Below are 22,562 nucleotides of genomic sequence, written 5' to 3'. Positions count from 1 at the left end.
TTGTCCCACACGCGGGGAGGGGGATAAATGGTCTCCACGAGTCCGGAAACTAACAGAGAAGACCAGTGGCTTGCAGATGTCAACTACCTCGCCTGGTACACAGGAGGTCGTGGGTTCGATCCCGACCCTGACGCCTGTTGCTGTATTTCTCAGAATCAGAACATTGATTCTAGATTTGAAGCTTTCGTGACTGCAAGGATTCATACTCTTAGGTTGATACAGTAAATCTAGCTGTGATGGTCCCACTTGATGACTTGTGTTGCCTCCGAAACGTCGTGATTTGTTATTTTATTTATATTATTACTTTTATTAATTTTCTTTTTTTACCTACGTGACTTTACCGAAAAAACCTAAGAGTATAGTCAGAACATTGATTCATACCGGAAGAATCCGATGAGCCATGAAGCTCTTTCCCCCCTCTTCCCGTTTCTCTCTCTCTCTCTGCCCATCCATTAATAACATCCTTGCTTCTAATCCCCCCACCCACCCACCACAACCAGCCCCCCACCAAAGACGTGGAGCCGCCGAATGCGCCCCTCCGCCGTCACGGGAAGAACTTCTTCAGCAGGTCCTTCTTGTTCACCTTGCCCATGGCGTTCCTGGGCAGCTCGTCCATGAGGATCATCTCCGACGGGATTGTGTAGGCCACCATCCTCTCCCTGCGCACGCACGGCAATCGCGAACTTTATCCATCATGCGGGGAAATCCGATGACTTACGGAGGCTGTTTTTTCACGCATGTCGGGGCATGATAATAACCAACGGTTTTTCAAGACTACAACTACCACCACGTGGCATAACAAAACAAAAACTAAACTAAACATCATTGGAACCTCATTTGCCGGTAAAAAATATGATAATTGGTTTTTTTACCCTTCTATCTGAAAACAAAACTGACACCTTTTTTTACAAGGAGTCATGTTTACATAGACCACAATACCTGCGGTCATAATGCAAACAAAAAACACAACTCTGATAATGTGCACTGTCCTTGAAGTTGATTGGTCCACACCCGAGACGCCTTTTGGCGTCATCTGGTCCAACACCAATGGAGACTATGCTCTAAGGAAAGCTGTCTCGGGTGTGGACCAATCAACTTCAAGGGCAGTGCATACATTATCAGAGTTATGTTTTTTGTTTGCATTATGACCGCAGGTATTGTGGTCTATGTAAACATGACTCCTTGTAAAAAAGGTGTCAGTTTTGTTGCCAGATAGAAGGGTAAAAAACCAATAATTAAATTAAACATTTTTGACTATTTATTTTACCAGTTCCCCCCCCCCCCCGTATAGCCTCAACACTGTCGGGGCAAGTGCTGTTAGCGAGCACCTACGAAGGCCGGCACGGCACACGACGAGGCGGGTGGTCCAGCACCACGCCCGGCCGCCTTCATCTCCCCAATGTTTACGCACCGCACCAGGTTATCATTTGAGGACGAGTCGACCTAGGGGAGGCCCCGCTGGAAGTCGTCACAGCCGGTGACCCACGGCTCACGGAGCGCATGGGCCATGCCCGCACTGAGCGCCACTCCGGCGGAGAGCGCCGAAATTCATCCCACGGGCACAACCACAACCACAACCGCTGCCTCCCCGCCGTGGTGGCCACGAGGTCGCCGGGAAGTGGACGAGGGCGGTGGTGGTGGTGGGTCGATGGAGAGACCAGGTTCGGGTTTCGGTGGTGGCGGTGATCGCGAGGCTGCACATTTCGCTGGGGGCGGTGAGCTGTCGTGGCGAGGGGAGGGGGGGCGGTGCGGGGGACAAGAGTGGGGGGGAGGGGCGGTGGGGGAAGACGCAGCGGAGTGGAAAGGGTCGGGGTTCGTGGTGGTGGTGGGGGGGTGGTGGGGGGGGTGGTGGTGGGGGGGGTGGTGGTCTCCGTGTCTTACAGGAGAGCGTAGGGTGGCCATGGGCGATCTGGCAGATTGGAGGCTCGCGACGGGGGGAGGGGGGGGGGAGTGGTCGGGGGTTGCTTGGGGTGGAGGGGGTTGAGAGTTGAGAGGGGGGCCTGGGGGGCAAGGGGGGCGAGGTGTTTATTTGCTTGTGAGTTGCTTTGCCCTACTTCTCGGGAGTTGGGAGCGCAATGACACCCAGCGATGTGAAGTGACAACGGACAATAGCTGGGCCCAGTGGTGGTTGGTGGTGGTGGTTGGTGGTTGGTGGTGGTTGGTGGTGGTGGTTGGTGGTGGTGGTTGGTGGTGGCTACGCTGCTGCTGCTGCACGTGGCCTGCCCGTGGATCCAGCCGCGGGCGTACCAGAGGTCGCAAACGGGTTTTGATTCCTTACCCGTACCCGTACCTGGCCGCACCAGGGTCACAAACGGCTACCCGTACCCGTACCTAGCCGGGTACGGGTACCCGGGTATCGGGTAGGGTACGGGTATCGGGTACCCGGTTGCGACCTCTGCCTGGAACTGAAATCGCCCAGATTGACTAACGGATTCATCTAGAACCGCTCTACTCCCACCCTTTGTTGCTGCTAATCCTGCATAATACACGGGCATAATATGACTTTGAAAACCCCCCGCCCACCTCCTACGCATTCCACAAGTAATGACTAATCCCATATCTGCATTTCCCATAAATATGCTAAATTCCTCTTGAAATGCAAATTCCTTTGTCAAGGCGTTCTTCCCCCTCCAACCCAGCTCAAATATACGCTGCCAAGCCTGGTGGTGTTCATTCAGACGCTGTCTTCCCGACAGACCTGATCTTCACTTGAGGACGGCTGCTTGCGTTGTGGCCGAAACGTCGTGAGAATTATTTTATTATGTTTTATTTTAAAATACAATTTTATTATGTTATATTTTTATTATTTTATTATTTCCCCTCTACGTGACTTTACCGAAAGAACCAAGAAGATGAATCCCTGCAGTCACGGAAGCTTTAAATCTAAACACGTACGTGTGTTGGACTTCTTTCGGTAAAGTCACGTAGAAGGGAAATAATAGAATAATAAAAATAAAACATAATAAAATAAAAATTCTCATGACGTTTCGGCCACGACACAAGCAGCCGTCCTCAGGTGAGGATTCACGTCGTGAGAATTGTATTATTTTATTATGTTTTATTTTTATTATTTTATTATTTCCCTTCTACGTGATGACTTTACCAAAAGAACCAAGAAGATGAACCGCTCGTTGTCGTGCCGAGTCTGATGTCCTTCCCACCGCGGTTGGCTACAAACGGCGGCACGAAAGAAGTTCAGCACAATGCGCACACGTACACGCTCAGACCACCGGTACGGACGCTTGCGCGCTCCGCTTTCCCGACGGACGGAAGCGAGCACACGGTGGCGGCCGCGAAACCAAGACGGCAACGTCCGCCAAAATCCCTGGTGAGGTACCGGCCGCGGTTTGCATTGGTGCTCTCGGTGAGGGCGTTAGAATTTTCTTTTGTAAAGTTCCTCACCAAACGCGGCGATATTGTCAAGACGCCCCCCTCCCGGCGTGACACTCGCTGCCGTAAAACGCGACGTGAGCCGACTGACGCCGCAAGCAGCAAAAAGAAAAAGATTATAAAATCGAAATATAAAATAATATTATTATATAAATTAATCTAATACATAAAAGACATTCAATTTTTTTCAGTATCCCGGGAGCGTGTTTCGCAGCGCGTTTAAAAAAAAAATGATTATACAATCGAAATATAAAATAATATTATTATATAAATAAATCTAATACATAAAAGACATTACATTTTTTTCAATATACCGGGAGCGTGTTTCGCAGCGCGTTTAAAAATTTATATATTTTTTTTTTCCGCGACAATTAAAAAAATAATTGACAATTAAAATGGCATTTTCGCACCGCAGCGGAAAAAACCCCCCAAAAAACGCTCGCCAACTCATTAACGGAGACGCCCGGCCGTTCACACACCCCACTCTCCCCGTTTGTTGTCCACGATGCAATACGGTGGCCGAGTTTTTTTTTTGTTGCTTAAATTTATAATCCGTCATCGTCGTGAAATGATACGCCCGCCGCCGTTCCTCCAGTTACCCCCCGCCCCCCCCCCCCCCCTACTGCAGCGAGGTGATAATTTAAATTTTAGCACCACTACTACCACCGCCCGCTCGCAACGTCGCGCGTTAATTTGCGCAACGCCGCTACGAGAGAGCGATGCGCATCCACGCGGGTTTTTAACGTTTCATTAATTATTTAATTAGGGCCCTCACTTTCGTCGGCCCGCCTCCGCATGTCACCGCTCGCCCCCCCCACCCGCCCCCGCCCGGCCGCCTTTGTCTCCCCAATGCCGATGATTGGGGCGCCACGGTGGCTAGGAGATGTTAACTACCTTGGCCTGGTATGCAGGAGGTCGTCGGTACGATCCCGACCCTGACACCTGCTGTGTATTTGGAGTTTGCGTGTCTCTCTCTCTCTCATCATCATCACGGTGGCTAGGAGATGTTAACTACCTCGCCTGCTGTACAGGAGGTCGTGGGTACGATCCCAAACCTGATGCCTGCTGCTGTATATGTGGAGTTTGCGGTGTCTTTCTCCCCGTGGTCACGTGGATTTCTTTCCTCCGGGGTCCTCCGCTTTTTTCCCCTTCGCATTTAGAATCAACGTCGCGCGTTTTGGGAGTATTTCCTTGGCCGCTGCCGCGAATTTACAGGCGACGATGCTGGGCCTGCCGTCGCCGAGCCCACCACTTACGAGGGCCAGCCCCGCTTCTGAAAAAGTGCTTCATTATAGCTCAATGGGCCTTACCAGGGGTGTAGTAAATAAGTAAAAAAAAGTAAAAAAAAGTTTAAAAAAAAGTAAAAAAAAGTAACAAAAAAAGTAAAAAATAGTTTTTAAAAAATGTGTTTACCTGGCCGCTCGGTGGGCCGGCCAGCCACCTAACCGGCCAGGCGAGCACGAATCCAAGCAGGAAGGCCAGCCAGCGAAACTTGCAGGGCCCCGCACAGAGGAGGCGGTGGCTCAGGCTTACCTTGCCCACTCCTTGATCTGCTTGAGGGTGAGCGTCGCTCCCCGCCGCAGCACCACCAGCGCCGTCACTCGCTGGCCCCACAGCGAGTCGGGGGCCCCGATCACCGCCACGTCTGCGCGGGGGGGCGGGAGGGTAGGAAAGCGGGTGGGCGGGCGGGTGGGTGGTTGGGTAAGTGGGGGGTGGGTGTTTGGGTGGGCGGGTGGGTTGGTGTGTCGGCGGTTAGGCGGGTGGGCGAGCGGTTTGGTGGATGGGACGGCAGGCGGGTGGGTGGGTGGGCGGGTGGGCCGGCGGTTGGGCGGGTGGGTGTTTGGGTGGGCGGGTGGGTGGGCGGGTTGGTGGATGGGTCGGCAGGCGGGTGGGTGGGTGGGTGGGTGGGTGGGTGGGTGGGCGGGTGGGTCGGCGATTGGGCAGGTGGGTGGGTGGGTGTTTGGGTGGGAGGGTGGGTGGGCGGGTGGGTTGGTGGGTCGGCAGTTGGGTGGGTGTGTGGGTGTGTGGGTGGGTGGAGCAGGAACACGTGGGGGCAAGTGCCGTTCTTGGCCAAGACCCTACGAAGGAACAGCGGGCACGACGCACGGGGCCGCTGGGCGGCACGGGTGCCGCGCCCCAATGCTCATTGGAACAGGAACTCGATTTGTTTGACTTTTGGACCATGGGAATTTCTCACGCAGTGTTAGCCTGTGGCGGGGAGGGGAGGGGGGGCGCGGTGGGGGGGGGGTGTGGGGGGTGTGGGGGGGATGGCGGAGCTACCGGTGACGTCGGGGTGAGACAGGAGATTCCACTCCACCTCCAGCGCGCTGATCTTGTACCCGCCGCTCTTGATGATGTCGGCCGACGTGCGCCCCAGCAGGCGGAACGTGCCGTCACGGTACACGGCCGTGTCGCCTGCGCACCGCGGGAGGGAGGGGGTGCACAGAAACAAAGGTAAAGATCTCCCCCCCCGCCGTAGCTTACGCAGGCCGCAGGGGCAAGTGCTGTTTTAGCGAGCACCTCCTGTGAAGGCTCGCATGGAGCTGGTGTTTCACACACCGTACCAGGCGCAAACTATTCTTTGTCTTGCCAGGTGAGGCCCACTTTAGGGACCTGGCTATCACGAATGAAAGCGCAACGAAGAGGCTTCTAGACATCGCGTGGAAATGCAGAGCAGCAGAAAATGAAGCTTTCGTGACTGCAAGGATTCATATTCGTAGGTTTTTTCGGTAAAGTCACGTAGGTAAAAAATTTATAAGAGTAAAATTAAAATAAAATAAAAATCACGACGTTTCGGAGGCAACACAAGCTTCCGTCTTCGTGCTGTGACGGTTCCACCTGAAGACGGAAGCTTGTGTTGCCTCCGAAACGTCGTGATTTTTATTTTATTTTTATTTTACTTTTATTAATTTAATTTTTTTACCTACGTGACTTTACCGAAAAAACCTACGAATAGAGCAGAAAATGCTCAAAACGCCCGACGTCCATTCTGAATGTGGAGGGGAGAAAAATTCACGTGACCACGGAGAGAGACACGCAAACTCCAAGGGTACAACAGGCGTCAACGCGTGGTGCATTTGCGCCGATTATTTGACGCCATAGCGCAAAGAACCTGTCGCGACAGAGGCCACGGCCTACGATTAGCAGGCGCCAAGCTGTGCCACACGCCCTGCCGCGTGGCCTTGTGGGAGCCTCGGCACCGATAAAGTTGTCTGATTTCTATTTAAAGCTTTCGTGACTGCAGGGATTCATCTTCTTGGTTCTTTCGGTAAAGTAAGGTAGAAGGTAAATAATAAAATAATAAAAATAAAACAATAAAATACAATTCTCACGACGTTTCGGCCACAACGCAAGCAGCCGTCCTCAGGTGAAGAACAGGTCTGTCGGAAAGGCGCCCTTCCTCCTCCAACCCAGCTTAAATCTACGCTGCCAAGCTTGATGGTGTTCATTCAGACGCTGTCTTTCCGACATACCTGTTCTTCACCTGAGGACGGCTGCTTGCGTTGTGGCCGAAACGTCGTGAGAATTGTATTTTATTATGTTTTATTTGTATTATTTTATTATTTACCTTCTACGTGACTTTACCAAAAGAACCAAGAAGTTGTCTGATTTCGTTTTTTTTTTCTTCCGGTTCCGTTGGTGTATGTCACGGGGCAGGCCCGCGAAAGGCCACGAGTACCTGTCAGCACGTGGACGTCGTGGGAATCGGAATCGGAAGAAAAACTGCAACGGCAAAAGGGTTGATTCCATTCCAGAGGGAGCGGGCAGGTGTCTTGGGATTTTTTTCGGACGCGGAAAACGGTTTCCGCTCGGCGGAATTGAACGGTGAAGAGATCGTGGCTGTTATTTTTAGTAAAAAAATAAAATAAAATTTGTAAAAAAAATTGCTTTGATTTTCATGTCTTGCGTCACGCGAATGCAAGTGTTTTTTTTTTACTAAGGGAAGGGGGGGGGGGCTCCAATCGAAATGCAACGCCACTTGACGCCAACACCGGCGCGACTACCTGAAACAAATTAACTCCCTCCCACGCGCCAAAATTTGCGTTCAAATAATAATGATGATGATGATGATGGTGCCGATGCCCTTGTTAGCGTTGAATCGCTAGGCCGGTGTACTAACGATGCGGGCCTAATTATCGCGACGGGGACAACGGTTGTTTGTCGCCGGCGTGGGATTGCGCTACATGCGATGTTTTAATTAACGCGGCGATGGTGACGTGAACGGGAAAGCGAGGCGGGCGTGGGGGGGATGGCCGGGAGGAGACTGTGGCATTTTTGTTTCATCGAGTTGCAGATGATTGGTCATCGCAGCAGCAGCCTCCTCCACAGAGGCCGATCTTGACACCGCTGGTACCAGTCATCGGCAAGTCCACTCAGCCTCCTGTACCACATCACTCCATCTCTTCTCTAGCCAGTGTCGCGCCCGTTTAGCCCCCTTCAATCCGGCTGTTTAGGCATGCGGTGGCTGGGCATGTGGGCTACATGTCCCAGCCAACGCAGCCTTGCCTGCCGGAGGAGCTCACCGATGGGACGTTGTCCAGATCTTTCAAGGATATGTGAGCTTCTCACACAATCCAGCCTGGTTAAACCCAGGACGGATCGTAGACAGGCCAGCCTAAATGTTTATAATCGGCGAAGATGTTCCATTAGTGGGGGGTCCACGTTTCGCAAGCGTAGAGAAAGGAGGGCATGACCGTGGCCGAGAAGACCCGACTGATTCGGAGTGAGACCTCTCTGCTGTCAAACCGGAGCCGGTCACTCACACACACACACACTCATACTATACAGAATAGGGGGAAGAACATACTGACTTCACACACTCACTCACTCATACACACGCACTCACTCACACTCTACAGAACACGGGGAAGAGAGAATGCACAAACTCCACACACAGAAATACACCCGAGTCGGGAATCGAACCCCGACCCCTGCCCACTGCGAGGCCACGCAAACGAGGGCCGCCACCACCGCACCCACCACCGCACCACCGCACCACCGCCACCACCGCCACAACCGCCACCACCACAACCGCACGTACCCGTCTTGAACCAGCCGTCCGACGTGAACGCCTCCTTGGTCTCAAGAGGCCGCCGCCAGTACTCCTTGAAGACGGAGGGGCCGGACACCTGCAGCTCGCCCTCCTTGCCCTCGAAGCCCGGCGTCACCTGCGAACCGGCGACGATACGACACGACACGAGACAAATAATAACAATAGTTAAATTTGTAACGCGCGCAAATTTGCAGACGTAGTGGCCGCAACTCAGAGGCGCGGAGCCAAGCTCAGAGTCGCTCGAAAGCACGTGGCTGTAGAGGTGAGTTAGTAAGTCTCTCTTGAAGGAGGCGATTGAGGCGACGCTGCGAATGTGCAGAGGGATGTCGTTCCAGACTGTTGGGGCTGCCACCGAGAAGCGGCGCGTAGACACGATGACCATCCTGGATCTTGGTATCAAGAGGAGGTCGTGAGTCGCGCTGCGCAGGCATCTGCCGTGTGCTGAGCTGCAAGTTGTCAATAATGAAGAACGGTACGGCGGGCAGGCGGATGTGAAGGCACTGTGGCAGAGGCAGGCGGTCTTGCACGTGACCCTACTGGCGACGGGCAGCCAGTCAGTTGAGAGCACGGAGACAAGCTAGTGAGTCGAGACGGGGATGAGTGTGGGCAAACAAAGAGGCCCCCCCCCCACCCCCCCGTGTGGAACTCTGGCAGACCGTGGGGGGCAAGGGCTGCGTGCCCGGGGGGGGGGGGTGGGGGGGGGGGTGGTCAAGAGGCGCGCACGGCCACCTTTGTCTCCCCAGATTCCTGCCTCGAAATATTCTGATGGGGTCCCAGGTGCGTGCTCTCCACTCGTTTACACTCTCCACCCCCCCCCCCCAAAAGACAAAGATCCCCCCTATAGCCTTAACAGACTGTCGGGGCAAGTGCTGTTAGCGAGCAGCACCTATGAAGGGCAACACGGGCAACACATCTCCTAGCCACTATGGATGAGAGAGAGAGACACGCAAACTCCAAATATACAGCAGGTGTCAGGGTCAGGATCGAACCCACGACCTCCTGTACACCAGGCGAGGTAGTTAACATCTCCTAGCCACCGTGATGATGATGAGAGAGAGAGACACGCAAACTCCAAATATACAGCAGGCGTCAGGGTCGGGATCGAACCTACGACCTCCTGCGTACCATGCGAGGTAGTTAACATCTCCTAGCCACCGTGGATGAGCGAGCGAGCGCATGGTGAGCGAGCGAGCGGTGGAGTCACTCACCCTCGTGGACTTGCTGTCTGCCTGGACGATCGCCTTGCACGACTCGCCCCCCCCACTCACAGCCTCCATGACGATCCTCACCTCCACGCCCGGCAGCGGTGACCCCACCGTGCCTACGGCAACAACAACCATGGTGGCACCACAAAGACAAAGGTCCCCCCCTCCCCGTATAGCCTCGAACAGGCCGCCGGGGCAAGAGCTGTTGGCGAGTAGCACCGATGAAGGCCGGCACCACGCCCGACCCGCCCTTTGTCTCCCAACCGGCGACGTTTACACACCGCACCAGGTACTCATTTGAGGCCGAGTCGACCTAGGGGAGGCCCAGCTTCGGTTCGGGTAAGCGTCACAGGTGTCGGCCCATGAGCGGGGAATCGAACCCGGCTTGAGCAGTTTTTTTGTTTCGTTTAAACGACATCACGAGGGTTATTTATTTATAACGGCTCCCTCGGCTAATATCATCGCCGCGGTACCAACCAGGGCGGCCGTGCGGTACCGGCTGACTGGCGGGGGGGGGGGGGGGGAGCGTTGTTCCGAATCGTGAATCTATTCTTGTTATTTTCTTATGACCAGGTCAGGCCCACCGTAGCCATGTAAGCTCGTGGGTCGTCGCAAACGACGGGCCAAAAAAAAAAAAAGGCGGGGGGGGCTCTTTGCCACGTGCAAATTTATTCGCAGCCACAAATCGCCGTCAAACGCGAGCCGTCAATTCTAAACGAGGAGGGAAAAACCCGGAGGACCCGGAGAAAAATCCACGCGACCACCACGGGAGAGAGAGAGAGACACCGCAAGCTTCAAATACGCAGCAAAATACATTAAATGCATGTTTTAGAGACTCGTAAAGACTCACAGAAACTCATAGAGATCCACAGAGACCCATAGGAACCTATAGAGAGACCCATACGGAAACAAAACATTTTTTATTCTACCAGGTACCACTAAGCTATATAGCTCTATTTCAGAAGCGTCCTGTCTGTCATAAATGATAGCGCAACAAATCGGCTTATCTTCTTGGTTCTTTCGGTAAAGTCACGTAGAAGGGAAATAATAAAATAATAAAAATAAAACATTATAAAATAATTCTCACGACGTTTCGGCCACAACACAAGCAGCCGTCCTCAGGTGAAGACCAGGTCTGTCATTCAGACGCTGTCGCCTCGACAGACCTGGTTTTCACCTAAGGACGGCTACTTGCGTTGTGGCCGAAACGTCGTGAGAATAATTTTATTATGTTTTATTTTTATTATTTTATTACTTCCCTTCTACGTGACTTTACCGAAAGAACCAAGAAGATGAATCCCTGCAGTCACGAAAGCTTTAAATCGAAACAACGTGGACATTTATAACAGCCAGATGCTCTAAACGCGTGACGTTGATCAGTGTCGGGGATCGAACCCACGAACCTCCCGCGTACCCAGCTAGACAATTAACACCTCCCAGCCAGCGGCAAGTACGCGCCCAATCCTCACCGGGAATCCTATCCCCGCGCAGTGGGTTTGAGAGCACCATGCCCAGCTCGGTCATGCCGTAGCGCTCCAGCAGGCGGTGGCCCGTGATCTCCTCCCAGCGCTCCAGAACCGGCGTGGGCAGCGCCGCAGAGCCCGACACCATGAGGCTGCCGCGGCACGAAGGGGAGAGTGGCGTTCACTACCCGTACAAAGACAAAGATTCCCCCGTATGGCCTCTAACAGGCTGTTGGGGCGAGTGCTGTTAGCGAGCGTCTGTGAAGGCTACCTGCACGGCGGCACACGAGGGGGTGGGTGGGCGGCACCACGACATTTTGGGTGGCGAGGTTTTCACACCGCAACTGGTACTGATTTGAGGCTGAGTCGACCTAGGGGAGGCTCAGGGACGGTTCAGATAATCGTCACTGTTGGCCGTGAGTAGGAATTGAACCCGGGTCGCCGGGTTCCGAGCGCAGCATAGCACTAAACCGCTACACTACCGCTCCCCACGATACACACGCACACACAAAGACAAAGATCCCCTGTATAGCCTTAACAGACTGTTCGGGCAAGTGCTGTTAGCGAGCACCTATGAAGGCCAGAACGGCACACAAGGGGCGCGCGCACACACGCACACACACACACGCGCACGCACACACGTGCACGCACACGCACGCACGCGCGCGCACGCACGCGCACACACACGCACGCGCACACACGCACGCGCACACACGCACACACGCACGCACACACGTACACACACACACACGCACGCACACGCACACACACACACACGTACCGGATGTGCTCCTTGCACATGCCGCGCACGAAGTCGCGGACGCGAGGCCGCGTGTAGTGCTCGTCGTAGTAGTCGATGAGCCGCGCGTACACCGTGGGCACCGCCATGAACACGTTCACCCGCGGTGACGCCTCGCCACTCAACAGGTGCTCCCACACCTGGGCGGGGGGGGGGGGACAGCGACGGCGATGCGTTGGCAGTGGTGATGCACGAGCAGGGTCAGCGGCGGCGGCTGTAGCAGTAGCAGCAGCAACTCGACACGTTTCGTGTCACCAAAAAGGCTCGCGGTCGTTACCCCTTTCAAGTTCTGATGACGTACGTGTAGACGGAACGGAACCGGTGAGTGGGAGAGTGGGTGGGTGAGTGAGTGAGTGGGTGGGTGAGTGGGTGGGTGAGTGAACAGGTGAGTGAATGGGCGAGTGGGTCAATGATGAAGTGGGTGAGTGAATGGGCGAGTGGGTGGGTGAGTGAGCAGGTGAGTGAATGGGCGAGTGGGTCAGTGAGTGAGTGGGTGGGTGGGTGGGTGGGTGAGTGAGTGAGTGGGTGAGTGAGTGAGTGGGTGAGTGAGTGGGTGAGTGAGTGGGTAAGTGAATGAGTGAATTAGTGAGTCAGTGAGTGAGTGAGCAGGTGAGTGGGTGGGTGGGTGAGTGAGCGATTGAGTGGGTGAGTGAATGGGTGAGTGAATGAGTGAATGGGTGAGTGATTGAGTGAGTGGGTGAGTGCATGAGTGATTGGGTGGGTGAGTGGGTGAGTGAAAGAGTGAATTAGTGAGTGGGTGAGTGAATGGGTGATTGAGTGGGCGGGTGAGTAAACGTGTGCTTTTTTTCCAGTGACCCTCCGTACGTACGGTGGGTGAACACAGCGGCGAGCGAACGAGCCGGCGAGAATTAGCGATTTAATCCGTCAACGAGTGAGCGGGTGAGTCAGTGGGCGAATTAGTGAATGAGCAAACGAGAGGGTGAGTGAACGGGTGAGTGGGCGAGTGAACGAGCGGGTGGGCGAGTGAGTGGGCGAGAGACTTAATTAATGAGTGGGTGAGTGAACGGGTGAGTGGGCGAATGAATGAGTGAGTAGGTGAGTGAGTGGGTGAGAGACTTAACGAATGAGTGGGTGAGTGAACGGGTGAGTGGGCGAGTGAACGAGCGAGTAGGCGAGTGAGCGGGCGAGAGACTTAATTAATGAGTGGGTGAGTGAACGGGTGAGTGGGCGAGTGAACGAGCGAGTAGGCGAGTGAGCGGGCGAGAGACTTAATGAATGAGTGGGTGAGTGAACGGGTGAGTGGGCGAGTGAACGAGCGGGTGGGCGAGTGAGTGGGCGAGAGACTTAATTAATGAGTGGGTGAGTGAACGGGTGAGTGGGCGAGTGAACGAGCGAGTAGGCGAGTGAGCGGGCGAGAGACTTAATGAATGAGTGGGTGAGTGAACGGGTGAGTGGGCGAGTGAACGAGCGGGTGGGCGAGTGAGTGGGCGAGAGACTTAATTAATGAGTGGGTGAGTGAACGGGTGAGTGGGCGAATGAATGAGTGAGTAGGTGAGTGAGTGGGTGAGAGACTTAACGAATGAGTGGGTGAGTGAACGGGTGAGTGGGCGAGTGAACGAGCGAGTAGGCGAGTGAGCGGGCGAGAGACTTAATTAATGAGTGGGTGAGTGAACGGGTGAGTGGGCGAATGAATGAGTGAGTGGGTGAGTGAATGAGCGGGTGGGCGAGTGAGCGGGTGAGAGACTTAACGAATGAGTGGGTGAGTGAACGGGTGAGTGGGCGAGTGAACGAGCGGGTGGGCGAGTGAACGAGCGAGAGACTTAATGAATGAGTGGGCGAATGAATGAGTGAGTGGGTGAGTGAATGAGCGGGTGGGCGAGTGAGCGGGCGAGAGACTTAAAGAATGAGTGGGCGAGTGAACGAGCGGGTGAGCGAGTGAGTGGGCTAGAGACTTAACAAATGAGTGGGTGAGTGAACGGGTGAGTGGGCGAGTGAACGAGTGAGTGGGCGAGTGAATGAGCGGGTGGGCGAGTGAGCGGGCGAGAGACTTAACGAATGAGTGGGTGAGTGAATGGGTGAGTGGGCGAGTGAACGAGCGGGTGGGCGAGTGAATGAGTGGGTGAGTGAGTGGGCGAGAGACTTAACGAATGAGTGGGTGAGTGAACGGGTGAGTGGGCGAGTGAACGAGCGGGTGGGCGAGTGAATGGGCGAGAGACTTAATGAATGAGTGGGTGAGTGAACGGGTGAGTGGGCGAGTGAATGAGTGGGTGGGCGAGTGAGCGGGCGAGGGACTTAATTAATGAGTGGGTGAGTGAACGGGTGAGTGGGCGAGTGAATGAGTGGGTGGGCGAGTGAGCGGGCGAGGGACTTAATTAATGAGTGGGTGAGTGAACGGGTGAGTGGGCGAGTGAATGAGTGGGTGGGCGAGTGAGGGGGCGAGGGACTTAATTAATGAGTGGGTCAGTGAACGGGTGAGTGGGTGAGTGAATGAGTGGGTGGGCGAGTGAGCGGGCGAGGGACTTAATTAATGAGTGGGTGAGTGAACGGGTAAGTGGGCGAGTGAACGAGCGGGTGGGCGAGTGAGCGGGCGAGACTTAATTAATGAGTGGGTGAGTGAACGGGTGAGTGGGTGAGTGAGTGGGCGAGAGACTTAATTAATGAGTGGGTGAGTGAACGGGTGAGTGGGCGAGTGAATGAGTGGGTGGGTGAGTGAACGAGCGGGTTGGCGAGTGAACGAGCGACAGACTTAATTAATGAGTGGGTGAGTGAACGGGTGAGTGGGCGAATGAACGAGCGAGTGGACGACTGAACGGACAGGCGTGGCGACTCTTCATTCCCCGCCACCACCAACCTGCCGGGCATCGAATTCGGGGAGCATGACACACGAGGCCCCCACGGCGAGAGGGCACAGAAGCTTGTTGACGATGCCGTGCGTGTGGTGAAGGGGCAGCGTGTGGAGGATGACGTCATCGCAGCTCCACTCCCAAGCCTCCAGCAGGCAGGAGACCTGTCGGCCGGGCACGGGAACGGGCGCGTGCCGGGCGTTTAAAAATGCAAATCAGAATCAGAAAGGGTTTTATTCGCCATGAAAGTTTGCACAGACAAGGAATTTACTATGGCAGGAAGGTGGGTGCATTCAACGTGTAGGAATCTTAAAACTTAAATAAGTGGTATACATCTTCTTGGTTCTTTCGGTAAAGTCACGTAGAAGGGAAATAATAAAATAATAAAAATAAAACATAATAAAATAATAAAAATATACGCTCTAAGCGTGGTGGTGTTTCATTCAGACGCTGTCTCCCCAACAGACCTGGTCTTCACCTGAGGACGGCTGCTTGCGTTGTGGCCGAAACGTTGTGAGAATAATTTTATTATGTTTCATTTTATTATTTTATTATTTCCATTCTACGTGACTTTACCGAAAGAACCAAGAAGATTACTAATTTGTGTTTTAATATTTGCGTGTTTTTTTTTAACTTAGCGCCCCTTCGTAGCGTCATGCTACAGGCCCCGCACCCGCTTCATGCACCTGCGCGTGGAGATTGCCGTGCGTGCTCAGGACTCCCTTGGGTCTCCCGGTCGTGCCGCTGGTGTAGACGATCATCGCCGGGCGGTCTCGCCAGTCACCGCCGGCGGTCGCCCCGTCCCCGTCCCCGTCATCGCCACCCCCCCCCACCGTACACGTCGCTGTGCATCACCGTGACGTGCGGCACGCCCATCTCGCGGGCGACACCCGCGGCCGTCTCGGCGAACTCCTCCGTCGAGAGGACGACGCGGGCGCCGCAGTCGCCCGCCACGTAGTGGAGCTCGCGCCGCGGGTGACGGTGGTAGAGCGGCACGGCCACCGAGCCTCGTAGCCACGTGGCCCACTGGGCCGCCACGTAGCGCGCGTCGTTGGGGCACAGGAACGCCACCGCCTCCGACGCCGGATTCCCTGGGAGGCGGACGGCAGAGGTCGCAAACGGGTTTTAATTCCTTACCCGTACCCGTACCCGGCCACACCAGGGTCGCAAATGGGTACCCGTACCCGGCCGGGTACGGTTAGCCGGGTATCGGGTAGGGTACGGGTATCGGGTACCCGGTTGCGACCTCTGGCGGACGGGGAGGCGAGGTGGGGGGTGGGGGGGGGTGAGGGAGGGGGCCAGCGGACAGAAAGTCCACCAGGGCGAGCGAATCCACCGCTCGCTCGCTCGCCAGCGAAGAGACTGTGGTCGTCACCGCGTCGCGCGGCGCTTTCGGATGCGCTTCTGCGGCCGTCTGGAACGCTCTTCCTTCACGATGTTAGGAAGCCACCGGAGCGACGCACTTTTAAGTCTGGTGAGGTTGACGAACGAATTTGTTTAAGAACTGCTCGTTGTCGTGGTTAGTCTGCTCCGATTAGCGCGGTTGGCTACGTACGGTGGCGCGAAAGAAGTCCGACACACAAACGTTGAGGAAAGGGAGCGAAGCGTGGAGCGTGGGGGGTGTGGGCACCAGGCGCCTGCCATCCGTGGACAACGCGGAAGGAAGACGCAGAGAGATGACTCGCGACGACGACTCACAACAACGACGACTCACAACAACAACTCACAACAACGACGACTCACAACAACAACAACGACGACTCACAACAACGACTCACAACAACAACAACGACTCACAACAACGACTCACAACAACAACTCACAACAACTCACAACAACAACAACGACTCACAACAACGACTCACAACAACAACTCACAACAACAACAACAACGACTCACAACAACGACTCACAACAACAACTCACAACAACAACAACAACGACTCACAACAACAACAACTCACAACAATTCACAACAACAAAAACTCACAACAACGACTCACAACAACAACGACTCACAACAACAACTCACAACAATGACGACTCAAAACAACAACAACAACGACTCACAACAACAACTCACAACAACGACTCACAACGACTCACAACAACAACAACGACTCACAATAACAACAACTAACAACTCACAACAACAACTCCCAACAACAACTCACAACAAAACAACAACTCACAACAACAACAAAACAACAACAACTCCCAACAACAACTCACAACACAACAACAACTCCCAACAACAACAAAACAACAACGACTCACAACAACAACAACTCACAACAACAACAACAACATCGCCCCCCCTTACCGCCGTCATCTCCCCCGAGCGCCCGCTGGATGCGCCGCGCGACGCGCCCCGCGGCCCGCAGCAGGACCCCGTACGTCGCCGTGCCGTGCCGGTCCGAGATGGCCAGGCGCTCTCCAAACGCGGCGGCGCGCGACGACACGGGGGACAGGCACCCGGCGGATGAGGCGGAGGAGGTGGTGGAGGTGGAGGAGGAGGAGGTGGTGGCCGACGGACGGAAGGCCCGGCGGTGAACGAAGGCCCCGGCGCCGGCGGGAGAGGCGGCGTTGACGCCCGCCGGTAGCGCCCGGCTGGCGCGAACGAGCGCCAATGTCAGCATGACGGCGTCGCGGCGCTGGTGAGACGGGGGGGGCGGTGAGACGGGTGGGGAAGGATCAGAGGTCGCAAACGGGTTTTGATTCCTTACCCGTATCCGTACCCGGCCGCACAGAGTCGCAAACGGGTACCCGTACCCGTACCCGGCCGTACCCGTACCCTACCCGTACCCGACCGGGTACGGGTAGGGTAAGGGTATCGGGTACCTGATTGCGACCTCTGGGATGAAGCCATGTTGCAGGCGCGGGTGGGTTGATTCTAGCAACTTGAATTGTGAGAAGAGACAAGACGTTGGGAAATGAGTGACAAACGGTCACTCATTTCACCAGTGACTCACTTCGCCGTATGGAACCCGTAAAAGATCAATTATCCGGTACAAATAACACCACGTGGTAAACCACGTGGGTTGACACGGCTGTGGCTTTACCATCGTTCAGAGGGGGATTCCACTGTTGAAATCTACCCACGTGTTCACGACAAACGGGAACACGTGACCAGTCACCTTGGGGTGGCCGGGGGGGGGAGATCACGCAATCCACGATACAGGCAAAGATCCCCCGTGTAGCCTTCAACAGACTGCCGGGGCAAGTGCTGTTAGTAGCGAGCAGCACCTACGAAGGCCGGCACGGGTTCAACAAACAAAGATCCCCCGTGTAGCCTTCAACAGACTGCCGGGACAAGTGCTGTTAGTAGCGAGCAGCACCGATGAAGTCCGTCAACCCGTACCACCACGAAGAGCTGTAGATGTGGGTGACCCAACAGCACCACGCCCGACCGCCTTTGTCTCCCCGGCAGGTACTCGTGTCGAGGCTGAGTCGACCTAGGGGAGGCCCACCACACACGCGTGGAGGGCAAGGGCACGCCGGCGGCTTGAGCGACTGTTTCCGTGACGCTGAGTTGACGCCCCTCCTCAACTCGGATGTAGTTGTCAGATTTTAGAGGGTTTACCTCCTCCACCCCCACCTCTCTCTCTCTCTTCGCCCCCATCTTTCTAAAACTAAACAAAATTATTGCTATTTTAGAGTGTTTCTTTATACTGCAGGAGGAATCCGATGAGGTATTGAAGCGCTTTTTGTCACGGGTGTCCAGCACCTACTCACTCACCTACTCACTCACTTACCTACTCACTCACCTACTCACTCACATAATCACCTACTCACTCACCTACTCACTCACCCACTCACTCACATAATCACCTACTCACTCACCTACTCACTCACCTACTCACTCACTCACCTACTCACTCACCTTCTCACTCAGCTACTCACTCACCTACTCACCTACTCACTCACCTACTCACTCACCTACTCACTCACATACTCACTCACCTACTCACTCACTTACCTACTCACTCACATACTCACTCACCTACTCACTCACCTACTCACTCACTCACCTACTCACTCACCTACTCACTCACATACTCACTCATATACTCACCTACTCACTCACATACTCACCTACTCACTCACCTACTCATTCACTCACCTACTCACTCACATACTCACTCACCTACTCACTCATATACTCACCTACTCACTCACATACTCACCTACTCACTCACCTACTCATTCACTCACCTACTCACTCACATACTCACTCACCTACTCACTCACATACTCACCCACTCACTCACATACTCACCCACTCACTCACCTACTCACTCACATATTCCCACATAGTGGTGATGGTAGTGGTGATGGTCGTGGTGGTGGTGGTGATGGTGGTGGTGATGGTAGTGGTGATGGTAGTGGTGATGGTGGTGGTGATGGTAGTGGTGATGGTGGTGGTGATGGTAGTGGTGATGGTGGTGGTGATGGTAGTGGTGATGGTGGTGGTGATGGTGGTGGTGATGGTAGTGGTGATGGTAGTGGTGATGGTCGTGGTGATGGTGGTGATGGTGGTGGTAGTGGTGATGGTAGTGGTGATGGTGGTGGTGATGGTGATGGTAGTGGTGATGGTCGTGGTGATGGTGGATGATGGTGGGTGGGGAGGGTGGGGCTGGGTGGGGAGGGGCTGGTCACCCCGTGGTGCCCTTATAAAACTCAACGTTTAACCTACTCACGCCGGCTTGTGCCCGCCCTCACAGTCGGCCATATTTGCGGAATACACCACGCCGCCGTTGACCCTGGCCATTGACCGAGCAACCCAACGTTCCTACCAGCTCCCTCCGCAGGAAATGTGTTCATCGTGTTCCAGTGTTATTACCCGTTCAATCTTGATTTGAAGATTTCGTGTCTGCAGGAATCCATACCATTATCCGTTCTTTTCCCATTCGAAAACGATAGTTCCATGTAAGTGTTCACATTTTTAGTTTTTAAGCACCCTGTGTATATATAGATACAATCGCCACGTGAGGAATTCACAACGTGATGGCAATGAACTCCCACCACCCACCCACAACCCCCCCCCACACCCCACGTAACTCACTCAGCCCACCTCACTGCCGTTGCAAAACCATCAAGCGCTGCCAGTCGCAATTATTTGATATTTGTCCGCGGGCGAGACTTTAAAAAAAACCCATCGCATCCGCTGCCCACAGGCGACGGGCACCACTGCATCATTAAGATCCGCCGCGCTCATTACGCAAAAATAAAAGACAAAGATCCCCCGTGTAGCCTTAACAGACTGTAGGGGCAAGTGCTGTTAGCGAGCACCTATGAAGGCCGGAACGGTACACGAGGGGGTGGGTGGCCAGCAACCACGCCCGATCACCTTTGTTTCCCCAGTGGCGATGTTTACATATCGCACCAGGTACTCATTTGAGGCTGAGTCGACCTAGGGGATGCCCAGGAGCGGTTCAGATAATCGTCACTGGCGTTGGCCGTGAGCGGGAATCGAACTCGGGTCGCCGAGTTCGTAGCGCAGCGTAGCGCTAACCGCTACACTACCGCTCCCCATTTTACACACACTGACACACAGACACAAAGATAAAGATCCCCCGTGTAGCCTTAACAGACTGTAGGGGCAAATGCCGTTAGCGAGCACCTATGAAGGCCGGAACGGTACACGAGGGGGTGGGTGGCCAGCACCACGCCCGACCGCCTTTGTCTCCCCAGTGGCGTTGCTTACACACCGCACCAGGTACTCATTTCAGGCTGAGTCGACCTAGGGGAGGCCCAGAACCGGTTCAGATAATCGTCACTGGGTGTTGGCCGTGAGCGGGAATCGAACCCCGGTCGCCAGGTTCATAGTGCAGCGCGCTAACCGCTACACTACCGCTCGCCACTAAGTGGCGGTGACGTCACCACGACGCTTGTGCCAGGCCATGTGCACTTTGAGGCCACGTGAAGTGTTGAACGCCCGCTGGCAGGAGGTCACGGGGCAGACCCAAGGGCCATGGGTCGACTGACTGAGATGACACACACATACACGTACACAACCACAGTATTTACCAGGGCGGCCGCTGCCGAGGTTTTAGAAACGCGGAACCTCTTGCGAAGGAGCGCCCGACGCGCCGATGAACAAGCGCATGGCAAGGGGCAGTCTCGTCATGGAGAATCCATGAAAGCTGCGCGGTGGTGGATGGTTCGTTAATTTGCATGCAGCCCGAACGCTTGATTAACTGCACAGATCAGATCATTTGTATTCCCAGACAATAGCAGCAGCGACGCTGCATCGGTAATTGACGTGAATTGTCTATTCTGAAAGACACTGTAATATATATAGCATATGCTTTAGAGGTGTGTGTGTGTATATATGTAATCTGATTGCCCTGAGCATGGGAAATTTGACGGCATATTTGCAGTGAGCCGTTGAGTGCATTGCTCGAAACTGTTGTGAAAAAAAACGCTATTTGCGTTTATGCCAGAATTAAAAACGATGAAAAATAAGAATGGGCTTTTACCCTTTCTGGCAATGAAACAGGTGTTGAGATTTTGATTTAAAGCTTTCGTGACTGCAGGGGTTCATATTCTTGGTTCTTTCGGTAAAGTCACGTAGAAGGGAAACAATAAAATAATAAAAATAAAGCAATAAAATTCTCACGACATTGCGGTTATTTTTTGCTTGACCGAGCGTGACACAGCAAATCAAATTAAAGCGAGAAGCATTGTTCTATATTTTATTGTTTTTGAGATATTTCGGAGTCAAGCGGTTCTGAACGAAAAAAATATGCATTTTACGATGTTTAAATCCGAGTAATTCGAAAACGGTTAACGATAGGAGAACTTCCTGTCATAGAGTATGACGTTCATACATTCCTCTTATTTTTCATGAAAAAATAACGGAATCTTTAGATTGAGCGGTGTCCGGTGGGTACGTCTTTACATATAAGAAGTTATTCTTGGTTCTTTCGGTAAAGTCACGTAGCAGTTACATTGGAGAAACCAAACGACATGTCTCGGACCGCATCCGTGAACACAAAGCAGACCTAAACCACGGTAGGACTAACACCTCAGCCGTGGCAGATCACTGTTACAATTCAGTAGGCTCACATGACATTGACTTCTCCAAGACAGAGGTTCTCTGCAAGCCATCTGGCTACCGTGAGAGATTCGTTCATGAGGCTATCCACACATACAAACACGGAGACAATTTCAACCGAGAAGATGGATTCTGGCTTAGCAATCATTGGAAGGATTTGATCAACCATTTCGGGTCTTAATTGATTGTGTTCACGCTTACGGTGACTTTCAGACCACATTCCATTCTCATTCTCTCCCCCCTCCTCCGTTCAAGTCGCTGTCCGTGGTGCTGACTTTAAGAAAAAACCGCCACTTTTTCAAATCCTTTATATTAAGTTCACTTTCTTGCTTGCTTGCGCGCTTACAACCGTGCAAATCTTTCGGTCGTTTTTTAACCCACTTCCCGTGATCCAATCGAGCTGACATTTTACACACCGACTCGTTGTGCGTGACAATTTATTTTCGTGAAAATTTTTTTCCAAAATGTTACACATTTTAGGAAAAAATTAATTATATTTCATTACCAATTGCTTAATGGTGGCAGGCAATCATCTGACCCATAGGTGGCAGCCATCTCAAGCCAGAGGACGAGAGGACTCTAGCCGCCACGCATATAAAGGATTTATAGTGAAAAACTTTGTTTTTACGGGTTAATTTTTTTCAAATGTTCTTGCTGTGGTTTTCACACCTGATGATGATTGCTTGTGTTGCAATCGAAACGTCGTGAGAATTTTATTGTGTTTTATGTTTTTATTTTTTTATTATTTCCCTTCTACGTGATTTTACCGAAAGAACCAAGAATATGAA

At 53.5% G+C, this 22,562-nt stretch overlaps 1 protein-coding gene across 1 annotated transcript; it reads right to left on the bottom strand.

The window, feature by feature from the left end:
• Positions 1-528: 528 nt before the first annotated feature.
• Positions 529-18,238, bottom strand: ACSF3 (acyl-CoA synthetase family member 3). Its single transcript, XM_078881916.1, is given in 12 exon segments — positions 529-659; positions 4,924-5,035; positions 5,671-5,805; positions 8,432-8,558; positions 9,652-9,764; positions 11,118-11,263; positions 11,893-12,050; positions 14,723-14,878; positions 15,401-15,542; positions 15,544-15,805; positions 17,038-17,368; positions 18,076-18,238. Coding segments are annotated over 11 exon segments (1,782 nt in total). The 5' UTR covers positions 17,354-17,368; positions 18,076-18,238; the 3' UTR covers positions 529-544.
• Positions 18,239-22,562: the final 4,324 nt, after the last annotated feature.

Source organism: Lampetra fluviatilis, chromosome 63 (assembly GCF_964198595.1).
Source record: "Lampetra fluviatilis chromosome 63, kcLamFluv1.1, whole genome shotgun sequence".
In the NCBI taxonomy this organism is placed as follows: Eukaryota; Metazoa; Chordata; class Hyperoartia; order Petromyzontiformes; family Petromyzontidae; genus Lampetra; species Lampetra fluviatilis.
This window is presented reverse-complemented; position numbering and strand designations above follow the sequence as displayed.